The 19,284-nt window shown below is 35.4% G+C and overlaps 1 protein-coding gene across 11 annotated transcripts in view; it reads right to left on the bottom strand.

Annotated features, from left to right (window-relative positions):
* Positions 1-9,957: 9,957 nt before the first annotated feature.
* Positions 9,958-19,284, bottom strand: part of LOC143257604 (sestrin-1-like) — a 50,836-nt gene continuing 41,509 nt past the window's right edge. For 8 of the 11 annotated variants that reach the window (XM_076516583.1, XM_076516584.1, XM_076516580.1 and 5 more), the window contains 7 exons: positions 17,879-18,049; positions 13,679-13,861; positions 13,010-13,210; positions 12,468-12,725; positions 11,959-12,068; positions 11,422-11,647; positions 9,958-11,015 (listed from right to left, as the gene is read on the bottom strand). In XM_076516583.1, coding sequence (XP_076372698.1) covers positions 10,929-11,015; positions 11,422-11,647; positions 11,959-12,068; positions 12,468-12,725; positions 13,010-13,210; positions 13,679-13,861; positions 17,879-18,049 — 1,236 coding nt within the window. In that variant the 3' untranslated portion in view covers positions 9,958-10,928. Of the gene's footprint in view, positions 11,016-11,421; positions 11,648-11,958; positions 12,069-12,467; positions 12,726-13,009; positions 13,211-13,678; positions 13,862-17,878; positions 18,050-18,357; positions 18,583-18,689; positions 18,828-19,284 lie in introns of those variants that run through there. The other 3 variants (XM_076516585.1, XM_076516586.1, XM_076516587.1) reach the window with 3 other exon arrangements.

The raw sequence follows: 19,284 nt of genomic DNA, 5'->3' as shown, positions 1-19,284 counted from the left end.
TAATTTGAAAAAAAAAAAAAAGCTTAAATTATTAAGAGCAATTTCAGTGGAGTGACAGAAGCATTAATGAAAATACTTTCTCAAGAATTAGAGTCAGTTAGGTGATGATATATTTCCCATTGAACTGCAATCATTTGCCATAACACTACAATTTCACTCTAAAATTGCATATAAATTACTAAAACAATTAGATGCTATTACAGTATCATTGATAGAGAGTCTGAATTTACACGTACAGCGTTTCAAACCTGGGCTGTGAATGTTAAGGAGACCAAAGAAAAATAAATGGAGTTTTTGTCCTTTATTGCTGGATGAAATGAATATTAGGTAGCACATTGAATTTTACAAAGGGAAGTTCTACTGATGTACAGGGGCGTCGAGAGACAGGTCGGGACCCAGAAATAATTATGTTATCGGGTCCCTTTTCGAAGTATTCATAAATTCATGGTACATCCATAGGCGTATGAAGAATTTTTATGGTGAGCGGAAGCCAAATGTTTTAAGAATTTGCATTTTTTGGATAAAAAGATATTTTTAGGCAAAGCGATTTCCCACAGTACTGCGATTTTTCCTTAAATATAGTATGAAAATGAAAATACATTATTCTTTATCCTATATTTCTCCGGGCCTCGTGATTGTAGCCTCCCCGAACCCCCTCTTCAGGCCTACTAATGTATTGACATTGACTCACAAGCAAAGGAAGTTGATGACTCGACGCCACTCTGCAAAAGAGGAACTTGTACTGAAGGTTTCTTTGAAAAAAAGCTGGAAAATTCCAGGAGGTTTTTTATATAAATGAGTTTTCTGGAGGAGAAAGAGCAAATGTTGTCAAAGAATGCTTTCATCGGTTCCATGATGCTGGTGTGAGATTGTATTATTTGGTGTGATGGACCCTTATATCATTTTACAATGATGCGATATTTGGGAGAAGACATAGATCCCAACATCTTTAGACCCCGTATACATGAAAATATACATGTCATACTTTATGTTTACCACGTGCTAAAACATGTCCAGATGATGATGTTCGTGGACCTTTAAGGACAAAATATGTACTAGCATTTTATCAGAGTTCAAGATAACCCTCAGACGAATGAAGGTTTTAGACTTTGAAACAAACTTAAGTCTATTCACGATGATTGAAAAAATAAAAATAAAACAATAGATAAAGGTAAACACAAATACTTGGATGAAGTGTTGCTGATTATAGACTAAAATACATTAAACCTGCAAAAATTCACAGATTGTGAAATTGCAACAAAATTTTATTAAAACATTGGAGATTGGAGTGGCATAGTTTTAATTAGTAACAGTAATCAATTCTAGTGCAAACGGTGCTACCAGTACTCCTTAAATTTAGCTTTCTTATAGAAATTTGGTGTTGCTTTAAAATTATTAAGGTTTGTTTTTGAATTTCGCACACAGCTACTCGAGGGCTATCTGTGCTAGCCGTCCCTAATTTAGCAATGTAAGACTAGAGGGAAGGCAGCTAGTCATCACCACCTACCGCCAACTCTTGGGCTACACTTTTACCAACGAATAGTGTGATTTACCGTCACATTATAACGCCCCCACGACTGAAAAGGCGAGCATGTTTGGCGTGACGGGGATGCGAACCCGCGACCCTCAGATTACGAGTCGCACGCCTTAACACGCTAGGCCATGCCGGGCTAATTATTAAAGACAGGGTGAAACAGGAATTACCAGCCAATAATAAATAAACAATAAATATTACAGTTGTAACTTAACTGTATTTCGAACTTGGTTCTAAATACATCCTTCCTATGTCTAGTGAAACACTACATTCAAAACAAGTAAAAAAAATTTCTAAAACGAAGTAAATGTAAGAATGGCCAATATCAATTCTTCAAAAACAAAGCAAATAAGATAGTACGGACGACATTTGCATCATCCTAGCATAAAAGTACAGGCAAGAATTAACATATAGAAATATATGTATATATAACTATTCAATCATAAATGAGTTTAGTTTATTCTGTGTACCTGTACTATTACATAGACATGATGCAGATGTTATATCTTCTATTTTGTTTGCATTGTTTTTTTGTGGGTTTTTTTTGCCCCCTGCTAGTACAGCGGTATGTCTCTAGATTTACAACGCTAAAATCAGGGGTTCGATTCCCCTCAGTGGGCTGAGCAGATAGCCCTTTGTGGCTTTGCTATACGAAAAACACACATTTAGGCCTAGCATGGCCTAGCGCGTTAAGGCGTGCGCTTCGTAATCTGAGGGTCGCGGGTTCGCGCCCGAGTCGCGCCAAACATGCTCGCCCTCCCAGCCGTGGGGGCGTTATAATGTGACGGTCAATCCCACTTTTCGTTGGTAAAAGAGTAGCCCAAGAGTTGGCGGTAGGTGGTGATGACTAGCTGCCTTCCCTCTAGTCTTACACTGCTAAATTAGGGACGGCTAGCACAGATAGCCCTCGAGTAGCTTTGTGCGAAATTCCAAAACAAACAAACAAGCATTGTTTTGAGCTGATTGATTTTATCCATACTTCCAGTTACTTCCTTTTTGGAAAGATTTTTTTAATTGTATTTATTGCGTTTGGATTGCCATGACATAATTTAATGTAGATATTATTAATTAGTTTATTTTCTGATTGAATATTTTATTATTCTTTAGTTGTGTTTTTTATTATAAGAGTTAAAAAACAGATGATTATTGGATATTGTGTTTGCAACTCATTGATGTAAATAATACAGCGAGTACACGATTTAGTGATAAACATATAAATTGTATTAAATCAAAGGAAACAACAGATAGAAAAAGACAATAGCAGTACAGAAGAGTAATGATATGACCTTGAAAAAGTGATAGACCCAACGATTAACATAGGCCTAAATACGTTGAATAGGTTAGCTAACAGTAGATAAGTAAAAATAATTTATTCAGTTAAAACGTTGCTATAAAGCAGTGGTTCCCAACCTTTTTTATGCCCCGCACCCCTAAAATTTTTAATATGTTCTCGCACCCCTCACAGTAATTATTTATTCAAGAATAAAGGTGAAGGTGGCCAAAACAAATGTTATCTTGCACCCCTGGAACGCTATCTCGCACCTCCAAGGGGTGCATGCACCCCTGGTTGGGAACTACTGCTATAAAGTATCTGCCTGAGTATACTTTGACAAAAGGAACAGATAATATTTTGAAGGAAGAAGACCAAACGATTACTGGAATAGCAGTATACAAAATTGTAAATGAATTATACCCATAATACTAGTACGATAGAAATAGGGTAAGGAAGGTACTTCGGGTTGTGAATTGAAATTCAAAATAATTAAATAGGCCTAAGCAAACTTTACACACGAATCAACCATGTTACGGATTTTTACAAGCAATGTTTGTAGTTTTAGACAGTCTTTATTCTAGAAATAATAAGCACTAATTTCTTTTTCTAAAGAATAAACATCACATTTAATAGAAAATTCATTCAAAATTGGCTACTTCTATTGCATAAGTTGAGTGTTTAACAGCGAAATGTAGAAAGAGGATGAAAACTGGAATAACAATAAAAGGAAAGTTTGGTTCTCTCTCTAATACAATGTCACCTAGCGTGGAAATTAAACTAAATATTTAAATTTGTGTACAATTATTTTTATTTTATTTTAATAAAAGCAAATAACAAGTCTCTTTCAAGTAGTTTTTTTTTTTTTTCTCTTTTATTAAAATAAATAAATAAATGCACTCCTCGAAACTACTAGAAATGTGTTTTGGTTTCTCTTTGAAAAAAAATTTAGTGAAACTGTTAGTTTCAAACTCAAAACAAATGGAAATTATCAGTACTCGTAGATTTCAAATAGGTCAAGAAATGACAGAGCTGTGAGCTAAAAGTTTGTACTTGTGGAGGGGACAAACTAACAAACTCTGTGTGACGTTATGTCGCGGCGAAGAAGAAAAAGTATGTGTGTGTGTTTTTTCTTAAAGCAAAGCCACATCGGGCTATCTACTGAGCCCACCGACGGGAATCGAACCCCTGAGTTTAGCGTTGTAAATCCGTAGGCATACCGCTGTACTAGCAGGGGGCAGAAGAAAAAGTGAATTAATTTACAAATATAATATTCAATAAGCTTCACGCTATCGTACGAATTAATGGGATTTTTAAAAGGTTTAAAAATATCACCTCATGTCTTTCACTAAAAAAACACGGTATCTAAGGTGGCAAGCTTGAGTGAGACAGAAGCTAAAGTGGAAACTTTCATATTTTGTGACAGTTGCACAAAACAACTAAAAGTTTGTATACAACCGACACAGTGTCTGTGTCCATTCTCTGGGGAAGTACCCATCTCTTCACTGCTTATGCACATTTTCATGAGTGAGGTAATCTCTCGTTGTTATTTAGATATGTGAGGTATGCATTTTGGAATTATGGGATACTGCACTTGGACCCATTGTCTGATTTTAAAGATGTTGTTTTTCTGTCCTTGTGCAAACATTTATAGAAAGCCTCTTCAGTCACACCAATCAGTTTTAAACATGGTTGATTTAGCAACCAACCAATTAGGTGAATAACGCTTATACTGCCTATGCATTAACGTATGCTTAATTTGTTCACTTGCATTTGTTTTTACTTTGCTGTTCCAAATCGGTATTAGTATTTGTTGAACATCAGTGTACCTGAATATCGTACTTATACACTCATGTCTTTTTCTAACAGCTGTTTTAACAGAATTTCGAATGTGATAAACATTTTACTATGCCATAGAAAGCAGAGATGGAGCATTGTTTCAGTAAAAATACATTACAATCGAGAAAGTTACTTTCAGGGGAAGCAGGACGATTTGTAAAATTTATCCAGAACCAAAGAGTTTCTAGGACCCAAATCAAGCCCTGGACTCTGGTCATAAATGCGTGTGCTTGTGGCGTACGTTTGCATTCCCTCGTCTCGCTTGGTCAAATAAACTTTTGAGGCCCGGCATGACCAGATGGTTAAGGCACTCGACTCATAATCCGAGGGTCACGGGTTCAAATCCCCGTCACACCAAACATGATCACCCTTTCAGCAGTGGGGCGTTATAATTTAACGGTCAATCCCACTATTCGTTGGTAAAAAGAGTAGCCCAAGAGTTGGCGGTGGGTGGTGATGACTAGCTGCCTTCCCTAAAGTCTTACACTGCTAAATTAGAGACGGCTTGTGCACATAGCCCTCGTATAGCTTTGCGCGAAATTCAAAAATCAAATAAACTTTTATTTGCTTTATGAAATGCAAGTGACACATTTCTTTCTTTTAATTGCAGTAATAAATTACAACTATTATGGCCATTTTAGGATTCGTGAAATATTAATTTCAAGTGTTGAATAACGTTTTAGACGTCAGAGACAAATCCTCCGGTGGGTTTGTTTGTTTGTTTTGGCTTTTCGCACAAAGCTACTCGAGGGCTATCTGTGCTAGCCATCCCTAATTTAGCAGTGTAAGACTAGAGGGAAGGCAGCTAGTCATCACCACCCACCGCCAACTCTTGGGCTACTCTTTTACCAACGAATAGTGGGATTGACCGTCACATTATACACCCCCACGGCTGGGAGGGCGAGCATGTTTAGCGCGACGCGGGCGCGAACCCGCGACCCTCGGATTACGAGTCGCACGCCTTTCGCGCTCGGCCATGCCAGGCCCCTCCGGTGGGACAATGAGAGTTCATTGGACTTACAACGGTAAAATCAGAGGCTCGATTCCTCTCTGTCGACACAGCAGATGATCCTATGTAGCTTTGCAAAACGAAAACGCAAACACAAAAACTCCATAACAGTTTTTAATAATTATTTTAACAATTTTTTATTTTGTAGGGCAACTTCCGTCTAGAAAATTGTTTCTAGACAACTGCCCACCCGCAACCATATCCAGAATAACAAGCATTGTAGATTTTCAAAATGCAGTTTGTTGGACTTGTGAAGAGGAATAGACTTCTAGTGTACTTATGTTATATAATTTTGTATAGTTTAACATTTATTTTATTACAATAAACAAAATTTAACATGAAAGTCGTGTTACTTTCTTCTTCTTAAATATTTTAAATAATTATTTTTTCTATGAAATACAAGAAATATGTTCCCCCTCCCTGATTTTAGTCAGTTATAGTAACATAACAGATATACTGCAGGGGGTGGCAATTTTCCTATGAGGGAAGTTAAGTTATACTTATAAATAATTAAATTCTAACAATTCTTCCTAATAATTTGGGCCCGGCATGGCCTAGCGCGTAGGGCGTGCGACTCGTAATCCGAGGGTCGCGGGTTCGCGCCCCCGTCGCGCTAAACATGCTCGCCCTCCCAGCCGTGGGGGTGTATAATGTGACGGTCAATCCCACTATTCGTTGGTAAAAGAGTAGCCCAAGAGTTGGCGGTGGGTGGTGATGACTAGCTGCCTTCCCTCTAGTCTTACACTGCTAAATTAGGGACGGCTAGCACAGATAGCCCTCGAGTAGCTTTGTGCGAAATTCCAAAACAAACAAACAAACAAATCCTAATAATTTACGCACGTGTGTGTGGGAGTGGTGTTTTTGGCCCAAAGTGAGACTCGTTTCATGTTCACCTGTAGTGTCCAGGACCGAAAAAAACAACCCAATATGTAATTATTCCTTTATTAGCATTGCAATAGACATTTGTAGTAAATTTCATCTGAGTGCTGGAACGGAAAATGTTCATTCATACCTCTCTCCCCCAGCTACGGACTAACATGTTATATACTATATTTTCCTCTAAAGCTTAAAGTGAAAGGACAAGAAAGTTGTACTTGTGAGGACACCAAATTTAATATATTTTTGTTTTTCTAGCCAAAATAATAAAGAAATATAAATAGAACAAAATTAGCAACTTACGATTGAGAACATACACTACGAATATTGATGAGATGAAGCTGGTTTCACAAAAGAAACACCTTTAAACATTCTGTAATAAGGATTTGATTCCAAACTTAAGCAATTTTAGAAAATCATTTAACCGAAAAAAGCAAAACATTTCTCTAATTCCTAAAAATATTGAGAATTATTTTATAAATGTTTTTGTTCTAAAAATATAATTCAACTAGACTAGGTTATAAGAAGTGGTTAATATTTATTAATTACCATTTTATTTTAGGTGAGAATTTTTCTAAAAAGTAAGAATTAGGTATTTTGGTGCTATCTAGAAGCTTATATGACGTTAATTGAAATTACCGTTTTACTATTGAAACTCTAGATTTATTTTATAAATGCGATTACCTACTACAAAAATATTTAGTTAGTGATTAATCGTGTAACCAAACTCCTCTGCGATGAAAATACACCGTGTTATTAATTCCTTTCAAATTGCGAATCATGTCTTGCAAATAAATACTAACAGAGAAAAAAACAGTCATATTTTTTGAATTACATTTTATTTTAAATTTTGTTTTGTAAGAATCTGTCATATGACACCTACACTACATGGCCAAAAGTATGTGGACACCCTTTCTAATTAGTGGGTTCGGCTATTTCAGCTACGCCCATTGCTAACAGAAGCATAAATTCAAGCAATCTTCATAGCAAACATTGGCAGTATAATGAGTCGTACTGAAGTGCTCAGTGACTTTCAACGTGACACTGTTATAGGATGCCACCTTTCTGTTATTGTGAAATGGAAATGTCTAGGAGGAACAAAAGCTCAGCCACGAAGCAGTAGGCCACACGAGCTCACAAAACGGGACCGCCGAGTGCTGAAGCGCGTAGCACGTAAAACTCGTCTGTCCACAGTTGCAACACTCACTACCAAGTTTCAAACTGCCTCTTGAAGCAATGTCAGCACAAGAACTGTTCGTCGGGAGCTTCATGAAATGGGTTTCCATGGCTGAGCAGCCGTACACAAGCCTAAGATAACCATGCATAATGCCAAACGTGGCTGGAGTGTTGTAAAGCACACCACCATAAGACTCTGGAGCAGTGAAAACGTTCTCTGGAGTGATGAATCACACTTCACTATCTGGGAGTCTGATGAACGAATCTGGGTTTGGCGGATGCCAGGAGAACGCAACTTGCCTGAATGCATAGTGCCAATTATAAAGCTCTGTGGAGGAGAAATAATGGTCTGGAGCTGTTTTTCATGGTTTGGGCCAGGCTCTTTAGTTCCAATGAAGGGAAACCTTAATGTTACAGCATATAATGACGTTCTACAGAATTCTGTGCTTCCAATTTTGTGACACCAGTTTGGGGAAGGCCCTTTTTTGTTTCAGCGTGACAATGCCCACGTGCACAAAGTGAGATCCACAAAGACACGGCTTTTCGAGGTTGGTGTGAAAGAATCTGAGTGGTCTGCATGGAGCCCTGACCTCACTCCCATCGAACAACTTTGAGATGAATTGGAACGCCGACTGCGACTGGCCTTCTCGCCCAACTTCTCTAATGCTCTTGTGGCTGAATAAGAACGAATCCCCGCATCCATGTTCGAAAATCTAGTGAAAAGCCTTCCCAGACCAGTGGAGCCTGTTATAGCAGCAAAGGGGGGACCAACTTTATATTAATGCCCATGGTTTTGAAATGAGATATTCAACAAGCACATATGGGTGTAATGGTGGGGTGTCCACATACTTTTGGCCATGTAGTGTATATTCTGAGAGAAAAAATACAGTTCTAATTGTGAAAAAAATTGAAATGACAAGTGTTCATCCACACTGACGATACGTTTTGATAAGTTGAATTAATAAACAGCCCATAATGGTTAAGCGATTAATTTGAAGCCTTATAATGCTGAGAATCAGGTTTCGATATCCTTGCTATTCGCTGTAAATAGCATATGTGTAGCTTTTATTTATAAAGGTTTTACACAACAGTTGTTTAGAACACAAACATTAACTTTCGATACGAAATGCTCGTAATATTGTTATAAACAGTTGTGGAAAATGCAGTATTCATTATTGTATTATTTTTGAAAAAAAATAAATGCTATGTAATCATACTTATTCCGTGTTTACAGAAACTGACGTTTAAAAAAACAAATTTTAGAGATATCGATATAATTTGGTTTATTACAAAAGAATAAGTATCAATTATTTCACAGATTTCCATTTAAATGCACTCGAGTGCTGTTAAAATAAATGCTTTTTAGACAGTACCTGGTCTTACTTAAGACAATAACGTCGATTTTTTCATTTTTTATTACATGACGTTTCTAACAAAACGTCACTATGGTAATACTTTACCGAAACAAAAAGTATCCTTTTCATTATATTAACAATTTATTTTAGATTAAATCGTTATAAAACTTTGTCTAAGTTATCTCACTTTTTTTAAATATAACTCGACACAAACGTTCTTTCCTTTAATCACTTTTGTGGCCAAGTAATGTGAGGGTCGCGGGTTCGAATTCCCGTCATACCAATCATGTTCGCACGATTCGGAACATTGCAAATCAAATAAGCACAACACAACCGAAGAAAACAAGTACAAAAAAACGCAAAATCAAAATTTAACCAGTCTAAAAGAATACCTTTATACCTATAATTAATAATCTATAACTGCAACGCTCCCTACAATCTCGCACCCGTTTACACTCCCATTCTTAAAACATGCGCTCGGTTGTGGTCAGTTGCAAACTCTTTGTTAACCTGAAGATGACTTAGGGAAGCCGAAACATTGTTTTTCAATTTAGTTTTGATATCCAAACCAGTTGTCTTTAAGATACATTTTGACTTCAATTGGGTTTCTCGTCTTCATGAATTAGACTTAATACTTTAAAATGAAGATTTTTCTTGATGCAAGCCAATCTGTTCTTTCACAATTTATATCTTGAAAAATATTGACATTATTAGAATTGTGGCTAAACCTTTGGAGTATTTTCTCTTCCTTGTTATTTTTAGTTTATAGGATGCATTTTTGTGTAATAGCAGTATTAGTAAATTCGTGTTAGTTGAATGTTTATTTTGAATTTTACAAAGTGTTACAATGGCAAGACTCATCCTTCACACTTCTGAAAAATTTCAATTTGAACAAATCCAACGTTTCCAAAAAGTTTTATTTTCGAATTTTTCACAAATATATATTTACTTAAAGTAATGAACAATGAAAGTTATCAAACCCTACAATTCAACTGGACAAATATTACAAAAAAATCTTTAAACAAGTATTTAATCATTGGTATTAAAAAAAAACCAACGAAAATGAGTTTCAAAACTATATTTTGACTTAAGTTTTTAATTCCCTTGCAGTTTAACATGCTTAAACTAAAAATAAGCCATTTGTAACAACTCTGCATACAAACTACCTAATGCTCAAATATTTATTTTAAAAAAAAAAGTTTCACAGGCAAAATGCAGCTCAACTCTTAAACTTGAAGTCACAAGCTTTACATACTACTTGAAGAAACAGCACTAATCATTTTATTGAGATTCCACGTCGCTTAATAAAATATTTAGACTGCAAAACAAACAAAACACCAAAAACTTTCCCTTTCAGATGTGCTATTTAAGTTATTAAAATGATCATAGTGAATACTGGTTTAAAGTTACAAAATATCACTCTTTCTAATTATAACTAGCATGAAACTAAAATAAACTGGCCAATTAGGACTAGTAATTTCCTCTGTTAGAAATTGTAATACTAATGCTTCATCATGCCTTCTATAAATTGAAGAACTTGTAAAGACAGACAAAAAGATGCAATTTTATATAATTTTAAAGTAAAAGGTAGATTTTCGTTTGAACTCACTTTGTACCATAAAATTTCAGCAAACGTGTACAGAACACAGTACCCATTATTTAATCTTACTTGTTAATTAGCTACCCTATATTAAGAGAGATAAATCTTGTACAAAACCTCAGCAAAGAAACTTTAGATTAGTTAGCCTACAACAGTTGTAGGTTAAAGTTGTTCTTAGGGTTTAATGAACTTAACATTTCAAACGAGTGAGCATTAAGAAGTGTCTCCATTTTCTGATGGCACCTACTATGCAGGTCAGGCTCCATTTATCATGTCATGTAGCGCATGATGGCACGTAGTGCATACAGTAGTTCTGCCTGCATCCGAGCTTCAAGCATCATAATATTAACATGAACCTAGAAAGAAAAAATATAACATATGACATTATAACGAGACATCAACAGCAGGTCACACCTTTTATACAAAAACATGTTACCAAGAGTGTTCTCTAGAAGAGAAAAAAGAATGACCAAGTTTGGTGATTAAGTAAAAGGAAATATGAAGTTAGTGAAAAATTTAAAGGCTAGTTTAAATGTGTCAAAACTAAAATAACTCGCAGAATATAACGAACGTTCTTTAATGTTTTCGTTGTTTACCTCAAAAGAAACTATAGGAAATACTTGAAGTTACACATTATTTAACAGAAGTATTTTAGTTTGATGTTTCATCATTTACTGACAACTTTGATTATGGTTATAGCAATTTTTCAGTCTAACATTACAAAAGCTGCCATTAAAAATCACCAACTACTCATCAGTCAACCTTTTCAGAGTGCCTGAATTCCCTCATCACATTATCATAATCATCTTTCGTTGTTCGTTCAGGATAACAACACAGGGTTTTTATACAAGTCTTCAGATTCTTCTCTAAAAGTTCATTGACTTCTTTATAATCGTAATCATCATGACGAATGCCATACAAACATTGGATGTAGTTCCATATAGCACGGCGAAATGTGGATGTGTCTACATTATTCTTTGATCCCATTCTGTAGAAAACAAATATCTTATTCTACATACAAATTTGTGTTGTAAACCTAAGACAGTTAGTTCATCCATTTCTTGGATGAAAAGAATTTAATAATAACAAACTACTATTTGGATGTATGAGGTTACCTAGTTTACAATCAAACATGTGTACGTCGTATATCAACTACAGAGTTTATGAAGCCACTGTAGAAACTGTTCTAATTTAATATTTAACTTGTGTCCATCTATAAAATGTGATGTCAAAACTATCTAACACAACAAAATACACCATTCTTTTCCTCAAACAAACTTAAAAAACAAAAAAACATACGTATGGTAAGTCATGTCATAAGCTGTCTTGAATTTCTCATCCAAAAATGTACCAGCATCGTTATAAAGACGATTTAGTAGAGAGTAGCCATGATCCTCCCACGAATAATCCTAAAATAAAAATACATAAAAACACTAAATATTCTAAAATCATTCCAAAACCTGTATGCACAAGGAAAATTAATATCTCCAATAATTTGTTTCATCCACTTACTACCTTCCATAACCAAGATGGTTAAAAATTCAGTTTACCATCTTAAAAACTAAAACGTTTTCCTATACCATTACACTAGAAATATATATATAGTAAATTATTTATATTAATCCAAAACTAGATTATGGGCTAATCACACTGTCAACTGCAGAGTTGAAGTGTTGCAAGCTGAATTAAAACTGACCCACTGAAGAACACATACCAGGATTCAGAAGGTTAGGGAGTCAGATACGACTCCGGGCATACTCAAAATCTAGCAAATTCAATTCACTTACACAGCATTACAACAAACATACTTGGATTCGGAATGTGGGAATTTCAGATGCTTCTCGACGTCGTGCAAAGTCACGATAGCTAAAGTCTGGATCACTGGTAAATCTTTGTATGTCTGATCTAGGTAAAGACATGCCGACATCAGTGATAAGTTCAGCACTTTGATTTTGCTCTTTCTGAAAGCACTTTAACTTCTCTTCCTGTGTTGATTCTTCTTGCTGCTCAGATATAGTTTTCATCTTCAACATTAACAACTCCACTCCTGCTTCAGCATCAACTGCCTGTTATTAACAACCAGAACAGTTTATTCCTCTTGTTTATACAGTGATTTCGATACACTCCAAACATTGTTTTAACCTATTACAACACTCAATGTAAAAACTGACAAAGAAAAAACTTGCAGTAATTTGGAACTAACTAATTACACACAGGAAAAAAGTTAGAGCTGGCTGGTAATTACTTATTTCAGGCTTAATGAGCTTTATATACAAAAGGAATTGGACCTAAACATGTACTATCAGTAATACTTAGTGACAAGGTTATGAGTAAGGAGAATGTAAACTACCTGAGTACTATCACAATTATTATTTGCTTGGTTATTACAAGGAACTGTAGCATGTTGAAAAGTGTGCCCCTCATCCGAGTCAGTTTTGGGGTTGATATCACATCCATAGACAAAGGTTGAGAGACAGTGAAAGTGGGCAAGAAGAAGGATGGCATGGATGACCTCAGATAATGACCAATTATCCTTCCCTTTGGTCAGCTTCTGAGCACCAAATAGATATTTGGTAAGTACATAACAGAACATTTTTTCACTTCGAAACAAGTAAAGAAAAAAGTTAACAGTTAACCACCATGAATAACAAGATTACATAAGCCAATATCTTAAGCACATAATGTTAAATATTTCTTATACAGATAAGAAACGTGTGCTATGCATACTAAATATGGACATCCTAATAGAGTGTAGCTTAATGGTTAGCTTAACGACTGGCACTAATTATATCAACTAGTGTCAAAACTGAAAAATAAATCAACTAAACAAAGTGTTCATTTTAACAACTTCCAATTATTCAAATCATTCAAGTTCTTATTCAAGATTTTTTTAACAGTTGAATGTAATTTATTAAAAAGTCAACAGTTAATTCATTATCAATATTCCCTAATCACATAGCTCTAACATACACTATCTAATGATTACTCAAAGACTACAATAACTCAATGCAGTACAAACCTCTATGTGAGACTTGTTGAAAAGCCAGGGTTGGTGGGCAAGTATCTTATTCAGTTCATCAAGGTCACGTAGTTTTTGAGGAACTTGACACAAACCATTCAGCCACTCTTTGTTCCCTTCCTGCAACAGGAACTCTTGAATTTGTAGCTTCACCAAATATGTACATTGATGCCTTGATGAAGCCTAAAAAAAAATATATCCATGAAGACTTGAAAAATTTATAGAAGATGGGATTTACAATTGTACTGGCAGTACCAAGTTGTAGGCACTGGTACTCTAACATCTCTAATCATGCAACTTAAGCAATTCGAAAACCAACTATTTTTCCTAGTTTCCTGCTTGTTTTGTGTTAATACGCATCAATACCAGTCATCTCTCTCTCTCTAGATGTTTGGGAATATAAATTTGGAGGGTCAGGTACACTATATTTCTTCCTCCTTCCTTTACATTGTTTGAATGGACTTAATATATTTAAAGTAAATACAGAGGGCCAGAGTGATAGCATAACTCTAACTCTGGTCCTTTTCAGGCAATGTCCATGTATACGAGGGCTGTTCAAAAAATACGCGAACTGACGTCATAAAACAAAATGTACTTTATTTAGAAGTTACAGGCCTGGGACCCCTTCAAAGTACTCTTCTCCCCAACACACACACTTATCCCAACAGTGTTTCCACTTGTTGAAACAGTCCTGGTATGCTTCTTTTGTAATGTCCTCCAGCTCCTTCGTCGCATTTGCCTTAATCTCGGGGAATCATCTCAAATCTTCTTCCTTTCAAGGGTCTTTTGAGTTTGGGGAACAAGAAAAAAATCGTAAGGAGCAAGGTCAGGTGAGTAGGGGGGGGGAGAACAGTGATCGAGTGTTTGGCCAAAAACTCACGAGTTCTGAGGGCTGAATTTCGCAGCAACGCAGTGCATCTTCAATTTTTTCGGTCAAAATCTCGTAACAAGATCCAACTGATATCCCACACTCTTCAGCAAGCTCCCTGACAGTCAGACGTCGATTTGCCCGCACCAGGGTGTTGATTTTGTCGACGTGTGCGTCGTCAGTTGACGTGGAAGGACGTCCAGAACGCTCATCATCTTCAATGGACTGTCGACCATCCTTAAAACGTTCATGCCACTTGAAACATGCCGTACGCTTCATAGCAACATCACCGTAAGCCGTGTTAAGCATAGCAAAAGTTTCAGTCGCAGATTTTCCAAGTTTAACACAAAATTTCACAGCAAGTCGTTGCTCCTTCAGGTCATTCATTCTGAAATCCGCCAAACGAAAAAATTGCACTTCACTTAAAACCGCGTAGCTAATACACAAATGAAGATATCTGCAATACGGAAATGATGTCGTAATCAGCTGATCTGTGCAAACCTAGCGACACCAAGCGGATTCCCCTGGAACCAACTGGAGCCGCGCAATTCAAACAGTCCGTGTATTTTTTGAACAGACCTCGTATTGTTCTTTTTCTTTTTTTAATAAGTACTAGTATGTAGGTGGCCTGTTTTATTTTAGCACTAGTTTTATTATTACTGTTATTATATATATATAAATATATTATTTATTGACTTGGTTTTATCTTAAAGATCTGATGTACAAGTTTACCGGAGAGAGGTGTTTAGGTCTCTCTTCATCATATACACAACATCTGTCTAGTTCATATAACAGCTCATTTTTTTGCCAATTTTTATCAAAATATTTTATTGTACTATGTAGAAGTCTATCTGGTATTGTTTGTGTATTTAAGTATTTGTGTACGAACTTTAAGGAGGTGGTTTTAGGTACTCTATATGCTGATGTAATTAATGTATTCTGTAATGTTTGGAGTTTGGTTTGCAATTGTTTTTAACTTGCGTTAATCCATGCAGGAGCTGCATAGTCTATCACTGGTGTAATGTATGTGTTGTATATTTTAATGATGTTTTCAGGTGTTGTTCCATGATTTTTACCAGTTAGACTCCTAGCATAGTTTATTATTTGCCAAATTGATTGTCTATATTTTCTAAATCCATTTTTTCCTCTGGTAATTTTGAAGTAATCTCCAAAAATGTGAAGAAGTCTATTATTTATTATTCTTTCAAGAATTTTGCCTACACAGCTTCTCAGGCTGTTCGGTCAATAACTATTTGGCTGGTTTTCCTTGTTTGTGGAACATTAATATATTAGCTTGCTTCCAAGAAACTGGGATGTATCCAAAGTATAGAGATAAATTATATATAGCTAATAGGTGGTCAAATAATTTTGGAGTGCCTTTTTTGTTTGTATTCCATCATTACCCGGTGCTTTGTTTTTTGAACTTTTGATTGCTTGTTTGAATTGAGTTAATGTGATTTTTTTGGTGAGTAGTATGCAACAAACTCAAATGATATCTCAGATATCTGTCTCATTTCTTTTAATGTTAGACAAAAGCTAATAAATCCAATATATCCAATTTTCATCCAATTCTTATCAAAGTACGCTATTGTACTATGTAGGAGTATCTGGTACGGTTGGTATGTTAGAATATTTGTGTATGAATTGAGATGATATAGTTCTTGGAACTCTGTATGCTGTTGTGAGGAGTGTGTTTTGGAGTGTTTGTAGTTTGGTTTTAATTATTTTATTACTTACAGTTATCCATGCTGGAGCTGCATAATCTATTACTGGTCTAATATATGTTTTATAGATTTTTAGTATGTTGTCTGTAGATGCTCCACTGTTTTTACCAGTTAAGACTCCTAGCATAGTTAGTTCTTTGCCAGATTTTATTTTTTATTTCATTGACATGATTTATTCAAGTTAATTTTGAATCATAGGTTAGACCTAGAAATTTTGCCGATGGGGCAGTCTGAAGTAGTGTGCCATTCATATATAATTCTGGCTGTTGTGTTTTTGTGCTTTGTCGATTTTGTAAAGATTACGAGCTGTGTTTTTGCTGTGTTTATTTTTATTCTATATTTTTGACAGTATTCACTTATTCTATTTAGTTGTGGTTGTATGTTGGTGGCTGCTATCGTGGGTGTTGCGGCACTTTTCCAGACTGCCACATCATCTGCGAACTGTGAAGAGAATCCATGATTTGGATCCTTCTGTGGCATATTGCTTACATACATGATGAAGAGTATAGGGCTAACCACCCCTCCCTGAGGGACACCAGCTTCTGGAGTGAAGTACTCAGAAGAGGTATCCTCAACATTCACTTCTTAATTGTATCTCAGGATGACTGGTAACTATCCAAAAAGTTGGATAGTTACCAGTCATCCTAAGATATAATTAGGTAGTTTAAATTTTGAACTCACTAAAACGTCGTGACATGCACAGTTTGACCCGCCCGCATACTGAAAGTTAATCATGCATGCACCTACCTAAGGTGCAATCAGTCACGTATATTTTCTATATTTCATTCTATTGCCAATTTACGGTGAGATTTGCTTATCAACTGAAGCAAGGACTCAAAACTGAAATACCAGAGAAGTTCAGTCAAAAGTCTAAAGATGGGACATGTAATAAAAGATTATTCTCAACATGATATACTACTATAAATCAGTACTGGAAACCAAGTACACCTGGTAATGGTATCGATTGCAAACCTGATCCAAGATAAATGTGGTTTCCCATTTCGGTTCTAGCCAATAAAAGCCCCTAATAATAAATAAAATAAAAACCAGGAAAGGTTAGTTTATTTTAACGTCTGTTATCTTCCCAAGTCACCATACCTTAGATTTAACCCTCTTCCTATAGACTACATTGTATTGAAATATTACTCTGAAGTAAAAAGAACACAGTTTTTGCAATTTGTGTCAAATTTTTCATAATTTCATATGAAATGTTAGGGGCTCTTAAAACAACTATAAAACTGTTTTATACCTATCATTACTCCACAGGAGAATACACAGTTCATCAGTATAGTCAATGTATTAAAATCTAAAACTAGGAAAATACATTAATTGGTATTTAAATAAAAATAAAAACAACTAAAAGGTAAAACACCAAGAGGCAGAAGCCCTAAATTTATAAAAGATGGGAATGACATTGTACAAAGATTACTTGCAGGGTATACAACATTTAATGAACATAATTTAACAAATTACCAGATTTCGGACTAAGAGACAGTAGTATCTAAGTTTAGTTACACAACGAATTCATGACACTTCAGAGACCAGTGTCAAATTATTTCTGATAAAATCAATTATACTTCAGCTCCTGTTAACAGGAGCTTTTCATACCATGATGGCGATGTAATGCCTGTAATCAAATGGCAGAGGTCCATCACCCTTTAAAATATAGTTCTGTGTACGAAGAAATGGGTCCAAATACTGAGGATGGTAACCCATCACCTGGGTCACATGGTCAAGCTTATTGTTCTGAAGGAAGGTGTCAGCAAACAAAGCCTGGGTCTATATAAAAAGAAAAAAAGGTAAAATTCACAAGTCACAATTTCAGTATTACCAATATGTAATTTCTCCTAAATTCTGAAATTTTTTAACATATCAACAATGACAAAAATTTAATAATCATCATGTTTGTTTGCTTCATTTTAAGTAGCATATAATAATAAGTTTGTTATTATTTCAATTAATTTATTACAGTACAGCTTCTCAAAACAAATTCCTACACGTTACATATACAACTTCATAGTGTTTTCACAATAGCTAAACTGCACTGGAGGTATTATATCCAAGATTTCATCTCCTTTACCACTTACAAACTTGACAAAGAAAAACTTCCCCAACGTTATTGCGTGAAAGACAAACTATTTTTGAGAAGCCTGAATAACAAAATTTTATTCAAGTTTATCTTTGCCCCCTTTTTCCAGTCAATTAATAGCATATCTACACTTCATGTATTTAGACTAATACTTCATAATACTTAATACTTCATGTATTAAATACTATGACAGCTTGAAAAATCGTTGGTCTTAAATTCAACTTCGTATTGTCGCCTACTATTAGAGGTGATAAAAATCACCAGTTGGTAAATAGGCAACCTAAATTTTGAAATATTTGCATAAGTATGCTCAAGCAATGTACTACAGACCTGAGCACATCCGCCTAATTGTTTACAAATATTATAAGGTCAGCCAGTTCTCGCTATCTCTTGAAAGTCTACATGTTCACAATAGTAGGACGTATCAAATGGCCAATCATAACAATGCAACTGTTGCTAGGGCTTTCGAGGTCCTTGACAGTTAGAACTGTGGTGAATCACAAAACGATCCCGCATCACGCCACTTTCCTCAACGGACAACAGCAATGCAAGAAATCCTCACGGCCTTGGCTTAGAAATCGCACCAAGTTTAGGTAAAACAACCAATAACAAGTTCGTTGACAATCTATCGAGGAAGCTACTGCCACAAAAACTATTGAGATGCGCTAGCGCCGAGTTCAAAAGAAAACTGATGAACAAACAGTAAGTCACTGTTTAATGTTAAAAATTTATATTATTTATTCATACTCGATATATTAAAGTTTTAATACGAGTTGTTCTATTAACTACAGAACAACTCTGAAAGAGACCTCTGTTCTCATTGTCGAGATTAACTTTAAAATGGAAGATATCTACGCATGATGTATTAAAAAACAAAACAAAATACCATCTAGTCAACATGACTTTAGTTTCCATTGCTAGAAGT

Source organism: Tachypleus tridentatus, chromosome 7 (genome assembly GCF_004210375.1).
Source record: "Tachypleus tridentatus isolate NWPU-2018 chromosome 7, ASM421037v1, whole genome shotgun sequence".
NCBI classification, from domain to species: domain Eukaryota; kingdom Metazoa; phylum Arthropoda; class Merostomata; order Xiphosura; family Limulidae; genus Tachypleus; species Tachypleus tridentatus.
This window is presented reverse-complemented; position numbering and strand designations above follow the sequence as displayed.